The 11,433-nt window shown below is 56.0% G+C and overlaps 1 protein-coding gene across 1 annotated transcript; it reads left to right on the top strand.

Annotated features, from left to right (window-relative positions):
* The first annotated feature begins 5,066 nt into the window (after positions 1-5,066).
* On the top strand, positions 5,067-9,738 carry LOC131402791 (ral guanine nucleotide dissociation stimulator-like). Its single transcript, XM_058537334.1, has 7 exons — positions 5,067-5,109; positions 5,600-5,669; positions 7,191-7,259; positions 7,683-7,757; positions 8,733-8,854; positions 9,056-9,156; positions 9,445-9,738. The coding sequence occupies exons 2-7, from the start codon at positions 5,664-5,666 to the stop codon at positions 9,585-9,587; spliced, it is 516 nt and encodes a 171-aa protein (XP_058393317.1). The 5' UTR covers positions 5,067-5,109; positions 5,600-5,663; the 3' UTR covers positions 9,588-9,738.
* The last annotated feature ends 1,695 nt before the right edge of the window (positions 9,739-11,433 follow it).

Raw genomic sequence — 11,433 nt, 5'->3', positions numbered from 1 at the left:
TATTATCTCATATACACCTGACGATGTTCCTAGAAAGCTGTTTTTAGCACCACCCCCATTGTGCAGGTTGGGAGACTGGGGAGATCTTGAGAGGCACAGTGGCTTTTCCAGGACACAGAACTGGTAGGATAAAAGAGGTGTGACTTCAGCTCTGTCTCCTCAAAGCTGGCCACTGGTTCCCCTCCCAAGGAGCTGTGGGGAGGGTGGTCATGGATATCTGTGTACAGTGATGGAGATGACATGGGCAAGGAGGGAGAGCAGCCAACAGTCTACCGGGGGCTTTGAGTGGGTCTGATTGAAGGAAGGGGCCAAGTAATAGAACCTTGAAGAAGTGACCTCACTTCCTTGGTGACAGCCCCCAACAGAACTTAGAACTCTGGTTACCAGGCACCCACACTGTAACCACAGCCTCCTGTCCAGTTCATTTGAGTGGAGACACTCGACACAGCAGGATGTTCTCGTGTTGTCCCGTGACTTTCCGAGGTTCTGGCCCCCGGAAAGCCAAGAATGAGAGCATGTTAAGTCGCTTTAGACATTGGCTCAGCCCTCACCTCGAATGCCTGTGGCCTTTTAGCAGGAGGAACCATCAGGTAACAGCGTAGCCCAGGGCAGCCCACTCTAGGTCAGGACACAACTGTGATCCCAAATGGACAGCCCCACACCCTTTGACCCTCATTGTGTGTGTGTGTGTGTATGTGGGAGGTGGAGTTAGAGAAGGTAGTATGAGGAGGAACCACCCTGAGCAGGAGCAGGTAGCTAAATGGTGGAGATCTGGTGGTGTGTCATGTTCATACTGAAGATCTTGGCTTCAGGAGAGGAAGGTGAGTGCTGGGGACCAAGCTCTTCTACCAACATGTGAATCCCAGGCCGTCGAGGTTTCATCACATTCCTTCCTTGATGGAGACTATGCAGATGCCCCTCTGTGTCTGAACTGTGGTGGGGTTTCCCTCTGTGGCGAAGTCTAGGCAGGCCCCTGATGCCTCCTGGCCTGACTTCTGGGCACTGTCGCTGCAGAGCTGCACCCAAGTGATGGTTGAGGAGCTGGTAGATGGTTTCCAGTTCACCATCTCCCTGGAGAGGACACAGGCGCACCAGCCCATCAATGAAGAGGGCCGGTCTGAGGTGAGTGTGGGTGCAGAGGGGTCTTCATACCCAGGACTCTGAGATGACCAAGGCACTACTAGAATGCAGACTCAAATCTGAGTCTCCCCTGGAACCCCCCAGGGTTTTCTCATTAGAGTGCTCCACAGTCCCACTCCCAAAGGAATCTGGACCTCCACTCCTTCCCACCAGCTACACAGGAGGGTAGAAAGTCACCTCAATCCTCCCGCTGGTTCACCATGATGTCATTGAGTGTATGTACCTCCTCCTCTCCCTCAGTGTGAGGATGAGTCCACCGTGAATTTAAATGAGGCCTGCAGGATGCGGGCCCTCCAGACAGGCATGATGAAGAAGCTGACAGAGTCCATCACACCAGCTTTCCTGAGGAGGAACATCTCTAGCTTCACCACCTTCATGGTCAACTACTTGGCCTTAGACACATCCCACCAGGTCCTGGACCAGCTGTTTACTAGGTGAGTGGCCACTCCCTCCTCAGCACAGTGGTGACTCTGCCCCCTGCCAGCTGCGTGTCCTGGGAGTGTCAGCAAATCTCTCTGAGCCTCAGTTTGCTCCTCTGAAAAGTAGGGTGGGAGAGGATAAATTTCATGGGGATATTGTAGGAACTAATGGGATCAGCCATGGCGGGTGCTTACCTGGTGCCTGGCTCTGCAGAGAGGGCTGTGGACGTGCTGTGGTTGTTCATGGTGTTTATTTCTCTCTTCCCCGTGAAAAGTAGTCTGCCTCAGCCATCTCTGAGATGCGGCCTTTCTGAGTTTGGAAAAGCACATGGAAACCACCCTGTCAAGGAGTTGGAGATTCCATCCAGCTGGTCCTGGTCCTTTTCCTTGGGGTAGCCAGTCAAGGATCTCTGGGGCAGCAGAGAGGCCCTAGGCCCACTCAGGTGTCTGGGATGGTTCTGGGTGGACTACATTCAATAAACCATGTAGATTAAGCATCTACTGCATGCAGGACATTTGGAGACAGTAAACCCAGTGAATGAAGGAGACACAATGCGTGGCCTCAATTTCCGTCTGAGAGTCAGACATTGACATTAGACATCATTCGCAGGTCTTGTCATCCACCTTCCATCCCAAGGGATGCCCTCATAGCCTCCTTTACATCTGGAGGCATCTCCCCTTATTCCAGCCAGGAGGGCAGAGCGCAGGACCACCTAAAAAAGTGAGTGGTCTTTGGGTGCAGAAGGACGGCCTCCTGTCTCTAAAGAACAAGCTGTGGGGGGAGAGATGGAGGCTGTGGCTGAGGGGAGCCTGTCAGAAGCCGCATCTCACGCATCTTTTGATTCCCATGGGAAGGCAGAGGCCCGGTGGCTTCCACTCCAGGAGGACAGGAGTCAAAGAGCTATGGATGGGTGCCAGGACCCCTGGGAACCAGAGGGGTGGCTGGGCTGAGTTCTCCCCTAGAAACCCATTCCCACCACAGACCCATTTGAATCTGCCTCCCCTTCTCCACATCTACCTCTTCTGACCACCGCCTCCAGGCCCAGAACAGGAGGCGTGTGAGCAACCTGGTCACAAATCTGTCTCAGTGCTCAATCCAGTTGCACAAGTGCATGGAGTGCTGGGGTGGGCTGTGTCCCAGACCTTCAGGAGAAGAGTGTCAGTGGGAAGAGAGTCACAACAGACTCTGTGTCAACCTGCTGGATAAGCAGGCCTGCCACTGCCAGGACAGCCTCACAGGGGTCAGGGCTGCCCTGTGGCTCTCACCTGGATGGAGAGGGGCAGGCATAGGGCCCAGCCCCAAGCCAGGGTGCCTTGGGTGAGAAGTGTGGAGGGAAAGGCCAGGCCTCTGACTCTGTTGCCCAATTGCCTCCCCCAGTGCCATCTCTTCTCTGGTGGGAACCTGCCTGGACCCAGGGCAGGATTTCTGGGAGCCCCTGCACTATCCCTGCTTCAGCATGAAGCTGGCCTCTCTGCATCTCAGCTTGCCTGGCTCGGGGCTGCAGGGCCACGCCTACCTTCTCCAGGTCCAGCTGGAGCATCCACGGCCCATTGAGGCAGAGCTGGAAGGTGAGGCGACTGCAGTCTGGGATGACAATTTGCAGAGTGTTCAGAGGCTTGGTTCACTTCAAGGCAGTGGGGTCTTTCCTGGCTTTGACAGGCACAGGGGAAGTCAGCTACTTGAGTGAAACTGTTTCTTTCTCCTGCTGCAGTACCATCTCCAGAGTTGCCTCCAGTTCCAGAGCCAGAGCAAGGGCCAGCTCCACGGCTAGATCCAGCTCCAGCTCTAGTTCCACCACCTGTGCTAGAGCTGGAGCCAGTGTCACCTCCATCAGTCCCTCCAGGGCCAGAGACACCACCGACGTCAGCTCCAGCCCCAGTGCCAGCTCCTGAGCTGGAGCCAGCTGGACCATTGGCTCCAGGGAGAATCCTCCCTCCACCTGGAGAGATAACAGCAGAGCCAGATCCAGCCCTGGAGCCCACCTGCCCCTCGGACCTGAGCACCAAGAAGCTGCTGAGAGAGGAGAAGCCTGACTTCTTGGAGTTCCCTCCCCGGCTGGTGGCAGAGCAGTTGACACTGATGGATGTGGTGAGCAGCGGGGCTCTCAGGGCAGGTGGGGCCGGCCTTCCCCTGTGCCATCAGCTGCCCCAGACCTGCCATTTCCTGATCTAGAATCCCATGATCTCGGTCCAACCTCTTGCTTTCCCACTTACCCTCATGTGACCTGAGCAGCCTTCTTAACTCTTGAGCCTTTGCTGTCCTCATGTGGACAGGAGAGATGGACACTGAGAGCATCTGCCATGCAGAGTGGCTGTGCAGATGGATGAGGTGGAGCAGAGAGGAAGTTGGGCAGAGTCTGCTCTTTGCTGGGGGTGGGGAGCTCACTGAAGTGCTATCAGGTCCTCGGGTAGAATACTCATTTGCCCGAGAGGCCTCAAGAGCCTCAGCACTTATTAGGCACCTCATATGTCCATGACTACATGGCAGACAATCAAAGCCTGTGGTTGTTGCTGCCTTGGGGGAATGTGCATCTGAAAGAGGAGTCAGACCCCAGGATAATCAGAATGGTTGGAAGATTCCCCTTGAGATGGTCAAGCAGGAGCCGAGTTCTGGTGCTTGGAGGAAGTGAGACTGGGCTGGGAGCAAATGTCACTATCCTGCACCACAGTATCGGGTCCTGGGTCATCCTGTGCTGGGTGCTCTCAGGGGACACAGGCAACACCCAGGGACTCCCACAAGTCTCAGGCCACATTCTCAGCTTCCTGAGCTCCAGCTCTCACCACTGACCCGGCCTGGGACTGGGGGCTGTGGACACTGAGCTGGGATGTGGCAGGGTTGGGTAACACTCCCTGTCCTCCCCAGGAGCTGTTCATGAAATTGATGCCCCGCCACTTCCTGGACTCCATCTGGTCCCAGTGGGACAACAGGGCCAATGAGTTCCTGGCACCCACCATTCGTGCCACCATGACCCACTTTATCAGAGTGGTCAAATGTGTCATCACCACCTGCCTCGGGGACCCGACCATGACAGCCCAGGACAGGGCCAGGTTGGTGGAGCTCTGGATCCAGGTGGCCAAGGTAAGATGTGGGAGGCCCTCTGAGCCCCTCTCTGGAGTCGTGGGAACTGCCCCTTCTCCTTTTCCAGCTGTCAGGATTGAAGTTTGTGGTCTGAGCCTTTGCACAGTCCTTAGGCCCCTCCTGCCAGTGTCTCAATGACCTGACTCCTGGTCCCAGTGGTGGGATGCTCACCCCTTCCTGGGCTCCTTCCTTGGCTTGAGCTAAAATCCTCCTCCCTGGGAGTGTTCCTCATCAGGGTCTAGCTGTGCTCTTCTCAGGTTTCCAGAGCCTCTGTCTCATCCAGGACAGGGGACGTCCATGAGGTGACCAAAGCCAGAGGAAGCAGGGCTCCAGCTCCCCTCACAGCTCATTCCCTTCCCTTCCCCAGGAGTGCAAAGGCCTGAGGAACCTTTCATCACTCCATGCCATCCTCTGGGCCCTGCAGAGCCCCTCCATTCAGCGTTTAAAAAAGACGTGGGGACGGGTGTCCAGGTGCGTAGGCCTCTCTCCATGCGTCACCACCTGGGTGAACCAGACACCCCCCACAGGGCTGCCACTGCCCTTCAGTAAGCTGGGACATCCTGGGAGACAGTGAACCCTGGGGACAGGGTCTGACCTGGTTGGGAGGCTTGGAGTCTTTCTGGAAACTTAGGCCAGTGGTTCTGCTTTAGGAATCAGTTTCCCTAAGTGCCAGACCCTGGCTCGAACTAAATTGAACATTTTCAAGGGTTTGCTTTGCAGCAACAGAACTCTCTGTCCACCTGAAATCAAGACTGTTTAAAACAGATTTGTTCAGTAGATAAGAGAACGAAGGCCCCAGGTGACAACAGGAGAGCTCCCTCCCCAGTCCCAGAGACCTCAGGGCTCAGAGCACACATTGAAAACGCTCATCCAGGCTGTCTGGATAATTCTGGGTTTTCAAACAAAAGGGATTTACCCTTAAACCACCCCACAGTGTTTCTTTCCTTTTTTCCCTCCTCAGGAGGAACTGCCAAAAATTTAAAACCTTGTGCAAAACGGACCAGCGGGAGAGCAGGAAGCTGCTCATGGAGGTGCGTGGAGGCTGGAGATCTGGAAGGAGGGGAGGGGAGGGGGGAGGAGGGACCAGGCAGAGTGTGCTTTGGCTAGTTTTTCACTGAAAGTTTCTCTGAGACATAACGGTCTGTTTTGTCCAGATTGACAGGAAGCAGGTGGTGTGAGCTGCAAGGGCAGGTGGGGACTGTTTGGGGCAGGAGGCCTTGGTCATGGGATAGAGTGGTGTTTTTTGGACTGTTCCAGGAGGTGAGGAGCTGGCAGAATGAGCAGGTCTCTAGCTTCCATGCGGGCCCATCAGCTGGCCCTCATCTTCCTCCAGGCTGGCGGGTGGATGGAGTGGGTGGGGGTTCCTTTCCTCCTAAAGCAGCCCGGTCTGTCCTCAGGAAGCCAGGTCCCTGCTGCTCCTTCTATCTGCACTGCACCTCTCAGGGAAGGGCACTCTGCCTGCCCCAGGGACGGGCACTGTGTGGTCACACAGGCCAGGTGGACACAGGGGCTGCCCAGCCTTGGAACGAATGGTGGATCTGGCACAGAACTGTGTGCTCTCTGGGACTCTGCACTCTATCCCGATAGTGGTTACTGCTGAAAACTCAGTGAGAGTCTCCCCAGGTGACTTGTTGATAAGGATACACCCCAGATGGCAATGAGAATTATCGGGGAACCTACAGATTCTTAATGGACCTTCCTGGCAGGACATTAGAAGGTTCCAAGTAAAAAAGGATGCAAATGTCACCATCACCCAACGCCCTGGTCACCCCCTACACTGTCACTCAGATGTGGCACAAGGGGGTCCCCTTCCTGAGTGAATGAAGGAGGAGTTCTGTGCAGGGACCATCCTGAGGGGATCCTAGGGAGCTGAGGCCTTTGGCATGGCCTCAGGTCCAGCTGGAGTCAGAAAACCCCAGGGGTTGGGACAGGCAGAAGCCAGTTGGATATGCCCCCTGAGACACCTTGTGCCTCCCGATCCATGGCTCAGGCTGACTGAGGGCCTCAACACACCCCGAGAGTCCAGAGGACAGGGCCTTGGTCAGAGGTGTGTCTGGAGGAGGAGTGAAGGCCGGGGGCCAGGGCCTCTGGCTGGGAGGGGGAGTGGTCTCTCCTCTATGGCCCCTGAGCAAGTCACCACCCCTCTGTGGGCCTCGGTCTCCTCATCTGGGAAATGGAGGGAGATGATCTGTGGTGCAGGCCTCACAGGGGTGATGAGGTACAAGGGGGAGAGGAATGTGCAGCGGCTTTGTGCTCCTCCTCCTCGAGGGGGGAGGGGAGAGCACTGGTGACAGTCAGATGACACAGTCCTCAGGGGACCCTGGGAGGCATGGGAGTCCTCCTCACACTTTCTTGAGGAGGAGAGAGGCTTAGGGGCCTAGGCAGGCCTGAGGGCACAGAGGAGGGAGTGTTGGAGCTGGGAGTGATCTAGAATCAGATCACTCTGGAATGGGAGCCGCCATAGACATCAGATGTCCAGGGTCCAGGATCAGGGGCCTGGGAGACACGGGGAAGGTAGCATGGCCTCCCTGAGCCTGTCCTTGACCCTGCAGGAGGTGAACTCTGTGTGGGCCACCCAAGAGATGGACCCCCAGGGAGCCCAGGAGAGGCAGCAGCAGCAGGTGAGGGGGCCTGAGGGGGAGGGTCCAGGTGTCAGAGGAGGGGGTCTCACCCCTCACGGCTGGAGGCCTCCCCAAGAGAGGGGTCCCTCCTCCTCCAGCCCAGCTCCTGGAGCCCCAGAGCCTGAAATGCCTGCCCTGGAAGTGACCAGGAGGAGGCCTGGAATGGCTGGGCGCAAGATGGATTTGCGGGGGGAGTGGCAGGGACCGCACACCCTGGGATTTGCCAAAAGCCGCCCCTGGTAGCTGACGGGGGACGTTGGGTGGTCCTGGAGGGTGCAACAGGGGGGAGGCTGCTGAGGGTCCTAGGCTGCTCTCTGTGGGAGTCTGCGGTGGGCAGGAGGCTGGGGTGAAGGGATTTGGGGGAGGGTCCATGGGGGCACCTGAGAGCTGGGACTCATCCCCACTCCCACCCTGATTTCACAGGGTGTCGTCCCCTTCCTGGGCACGTTCCTCAATCACCTGAAACTGCTGGACATTGGGATGGAGGATGATCTACAAGTGAGTGAGCCTGGAGGTGGGGCCAGGGAGCAGGATCCTGTGGTTTGGGAGGCGAGAGCCTTGCACTGGGCCCTGAGCTCTCTGTACCTGGCAAACCTCCTCTCATGAGAGCATCATGGCCACCCCTGGGAGCTAGGGAGTCAGAGTCAGGCCCGTCTTAGTGATGCGTGAATGGAGGCTCCGCGTAAGCCCCCTACCAGGCTCTCAGGACTAGTGAAGCTCATAGCTGCCTGCCTGCAAAGCTGCAGGAGGCTGTGTCTGAGCTGGATTCAGCCTCCCCCTTGGGCCCTGCCCCTGGGGGAGTGCCATCAGCCCCTGCAAGTGAGGAAGCACATCTGTGGTCCAGCTGTCCCTTTTTGCCTGAGGCCTCAGTCTTCCCGTCTGTCATCAGAAATGGGTGGGCTGCAAGGTCTCTGGCTTCAGCTCCCCTGTCCCTCCTGCTCTGGAGCCCAGAGCCTGGCCCAGTGTCAAGTTCTCTTTGTGGAAGGTCTGCCCTCTGCTGGGCCCTGACATTCCTGCAGCCTGAGAAGGGGTGGGATGGGGGCTGGTTATGGGCTTAGGGGGCCGTTACTGATGGACATTGGCTGTCTCCCTTCCAGGGAAATCTGGTCAACTTCCAGAAATGGCGTGAGGTCAGCAGCTGTGGGGAGGGTGGGGAAGTGGAAATCACAGACCTCCCGTGGCAAGATGTCACGTGTCCTCATCCCTCGGGTCTTATATTTGTTGGGACAGTTAGATGCTACAAAGCTGGGAATCCCATCACGTTGGCGGGTGCGGGAGGGGCTGGCATCAAGGACACCTTCCTGGATGAGGAACTAATTCAAGCCAACTGTGAGGACAGGCAAGTCCTGAATGGAGTGGGAAGGAAGGAGGGTTCCCGAGTGAGCACAGACCCCAGACCAGATCCTCACTCCGCACAAGTCCCTGGCAGGGTTCCCCACCCGGGACCTGTCTGCATCCTGTCCTTCCTCCCAGAAATACAAAGTCATTAGGAAGATCCAGCTGCTCCAGCAGGCTGCAAGTGAATATGACCTGAATCCCGAGGAGCGATTTGGGGCCTGGTTCCAGGCGATGGAGCCCCTCAGTGTTGATGAGAGGTGAGGGGCACAGGAGTTGGGTGAGGGCAGGCCAGACTCTCTCGGCCGGCCGGCTGCAGAGCGTGGGGCCTGGCTCCCTGATCAGCCCCAGACCTCATTGCGTGGTGACCCATGGGGCACCGGGACTCAGCTGCTGGCAGGCTCTGGGAGGGACACCTGAGGTGCGGCTCCTGGTAGCTCACAGGCCACTCTGTCCTGTAGCTACTGCCTCTCCTGCCGGCTGGAGCCCACACACCAGAAGACGAGCAAAATGCGGCTCTTCAGGAGAAAGAGGAACCGGACATCCTCCAGTTCAGGGCCGAGTGAGTGTCAGGAGCAGCAGCGACTGAATCCAGGGGCTCAGTACAGCTTCGGGCTAAGCATGGGCCTGGATCCCAGCTCCAGTGCTGGCCAGGCCTGGGACAGGCCGCTCCCCTCTCCTCTCTGGGACTCGGTTGCCTCCTCTTAAATGAGTGATGCTAAATGATGCCTCCCCCATCAGGGACAAACGAGGTGCTGTTGATGGACTGAGCACTCGGCACAGGGTTTGGATAAGAGTGTTGTGGGGCAGGGAGGTGTGCCGTGAATCTCAGGAAGGTTCCCCAAAATAGTCTGTTTCTTCTCTTCAGCCACCGTGCCCTTGGCAAGGAGCCATAACCCTCTGGAGACCACAAGTGCAGCTCCTCCTGAGCAGCAGGGCCACTGGGACCCTCGGGGTGCACCGGGTCAGCTCTTACCCCCCCACCCCAAGTGAAGGAGGACATCTGAAGACTTTCCCTGGTTTCCCCTAAAGCCCCAGGCGGAGGGCACGACCCCCCTCCAAATCCCTGACATCTGCACCCCAGGGACTGTTTATCCATTGAGGAGGAGCATTAGTATATGTTTAAGAGTAAATATCAGATTTGAATGTTGCAGTAAGTTCTGTTTCTGTCACAGCCTGGGTGTTGTGGTGTGGTTCTTTCACTGCTTATGCTCATGTAAATGAGACACAGAATCTCACATTCCGCCTTGAATTAAGAACTCATGTATGGTCAGAGCTTATGGTATGTGGGAGAAGGGAGGACGGCCAGTCCCCTCCCTGGCTACTGAATGACACCCTCAAGTCCCCCTTCCTCAGAGGACAGGTGCATTTCAGTGTGGTTCACCTGGGCCAGGAGCAGAGACAGCCCCTCAGATCTCCCTGGATGTAGAGGTTGGAGGGACTTTCCCAGGCAGAGCAACAACCACTGAAATGTAGATGTCTTTCAAATACCACTTGCCAGGACCATGTCCTTCCCCAGGGCAGCGGCTGTCTTTCTACAGCTTTCCAGGAAGAAGGATGTTTTCTGCTTCTCCCATTGAGGTTTCTTTTGACCAACTATTGGAAGTTACCGTTTTCTAATCAGTCTCTAGATTTGCATCAACACTAAATGAGGAAAAAATGTAAAAAGATAAAAGTTTGCATGTGGAAAAGACAAGGCCAGAGGAAGACCATGTGCTGATGGACTAAGGGCCGACAGGACATCCCCATCAGGCCGCCTCTAGGGCTCCCTGTTCACCCTTCGCCTAGATTGGAATCCTCCTGGGATCCTGGCCCATGCCATGGAAGTCCTTTTCCCACTTGTTTCATATCCAGAGGAAAAGATTCATGAGGCAGCTTTTAAACCTACAACAGGACTTTCTTCCATAAACCTCGCCACTCCCTGTGAACTAGGATTTCCAGCATCCCCGCATTTCCTTATATGATTCTTTTTGGGCAGAAATTCCGTAGAAGGCCCCCAGCCTCTCTGTCAGGTACATCGTGGCCATTCCTCCCTGGCTGGGCCTGATGGATCGGGGTGACCTCTGGTTTGCCAAGATAATAGACCTTAATCCTGGCCACTGAATGACCCACACTGTCCATTGCTGCCTAGGGTGACATCTGGGACCTTGGTGTTCTGAGGTCCATGGTCTCAGACAGTCACTAGTTTACACACTCAGTCGTGTTGTTACTGACTTGTCCCAAAGGGGCAGCTGGGCCTGAGCGCATAGAGCACGTAGCCCCTGGGATGACTGTGTTCTTTTCCCCAGTCTGTGCTGTGGTTATGTGGATGTGTGTTACAGGGATGTGAAACTTGCCTGTTGGGAGTTTTGAAAGATGAGGCACGAGAGGGGCAGGTATAGGAGTGGGTCCAGCAGGGGAATGCAACCCATCTTAGACAACACAGACACAACAGACACAAACTTACCAATTAAAATACTGAAACGCTTCCCACATGGGTGGTAAACAGACACTACTCTGAGCTCACACCCAGAATCCACCCTACGACTAGGAGCTAAAGGGTTACCACCCGGCATTTTGAACATCATGCCCTGGAAACACCCTGTAAGACAAGGGCCATTGTCTTGAATTCCTTGGTACTTCTTCCCCCTCCTTTCTGAAGGCTGCAAGTGTCACCCAGGGACGCCTTTTCAGTTCAGCCAGATGCAGAGTAGAAATCCTGGTTCCCACAGCACAGGCCCTTCCTGCCAGGGCACTGCCATCCAGGAAAGAAAGAATTCACAGCTTGGTGTAGACATGTAAACACACACAGGCATATCCCACCCAAACATCAAGATGCATGAACTAGTAAGAGAGTAAA

This window comes from Diceros bicornis, unplaced genomic scaffold, assembly GCF_020826845.1.
Source record: "Diceros bicornis minor isolate mBicDic1 unplaced genomic scaffold, mDicBic1.mat.cur scaffold_267_ctg1, whole genome shotgun sequence".
Classification (NCBI taxonomy): Eukaryota; Metazoa; Chordata; class Mammalia; order Perissodactyla; family Rhinocerotidae; genus Diceros; species Diceros bicornis.
The sequence above is the reverse complement of the archived record's forward strand: the minus strand, read 5'-3'. Positions and strand labels throughout refer to the sequence as shown.

Bases quoted from the DNA above. Each gene is read 5' to 3' on its own strand.
- LOC131402791 (XM_058537334.1), top strand. The intron at 7,758-8,732 runs GTGAGTGAGCCT...CCTTCCTCCCAG, and splicing joins GGATGGAGGATGATCTACAA to AAATACAAAGTCATTAGGAA. The intron at 8,855-9,055 runs GTGAGGGGCACA...TCTGTCCTGTAG, and splicing joins CCCCTCAGTGTTGATGAGAG to CTACTGCCTCTCCTGCCGGC.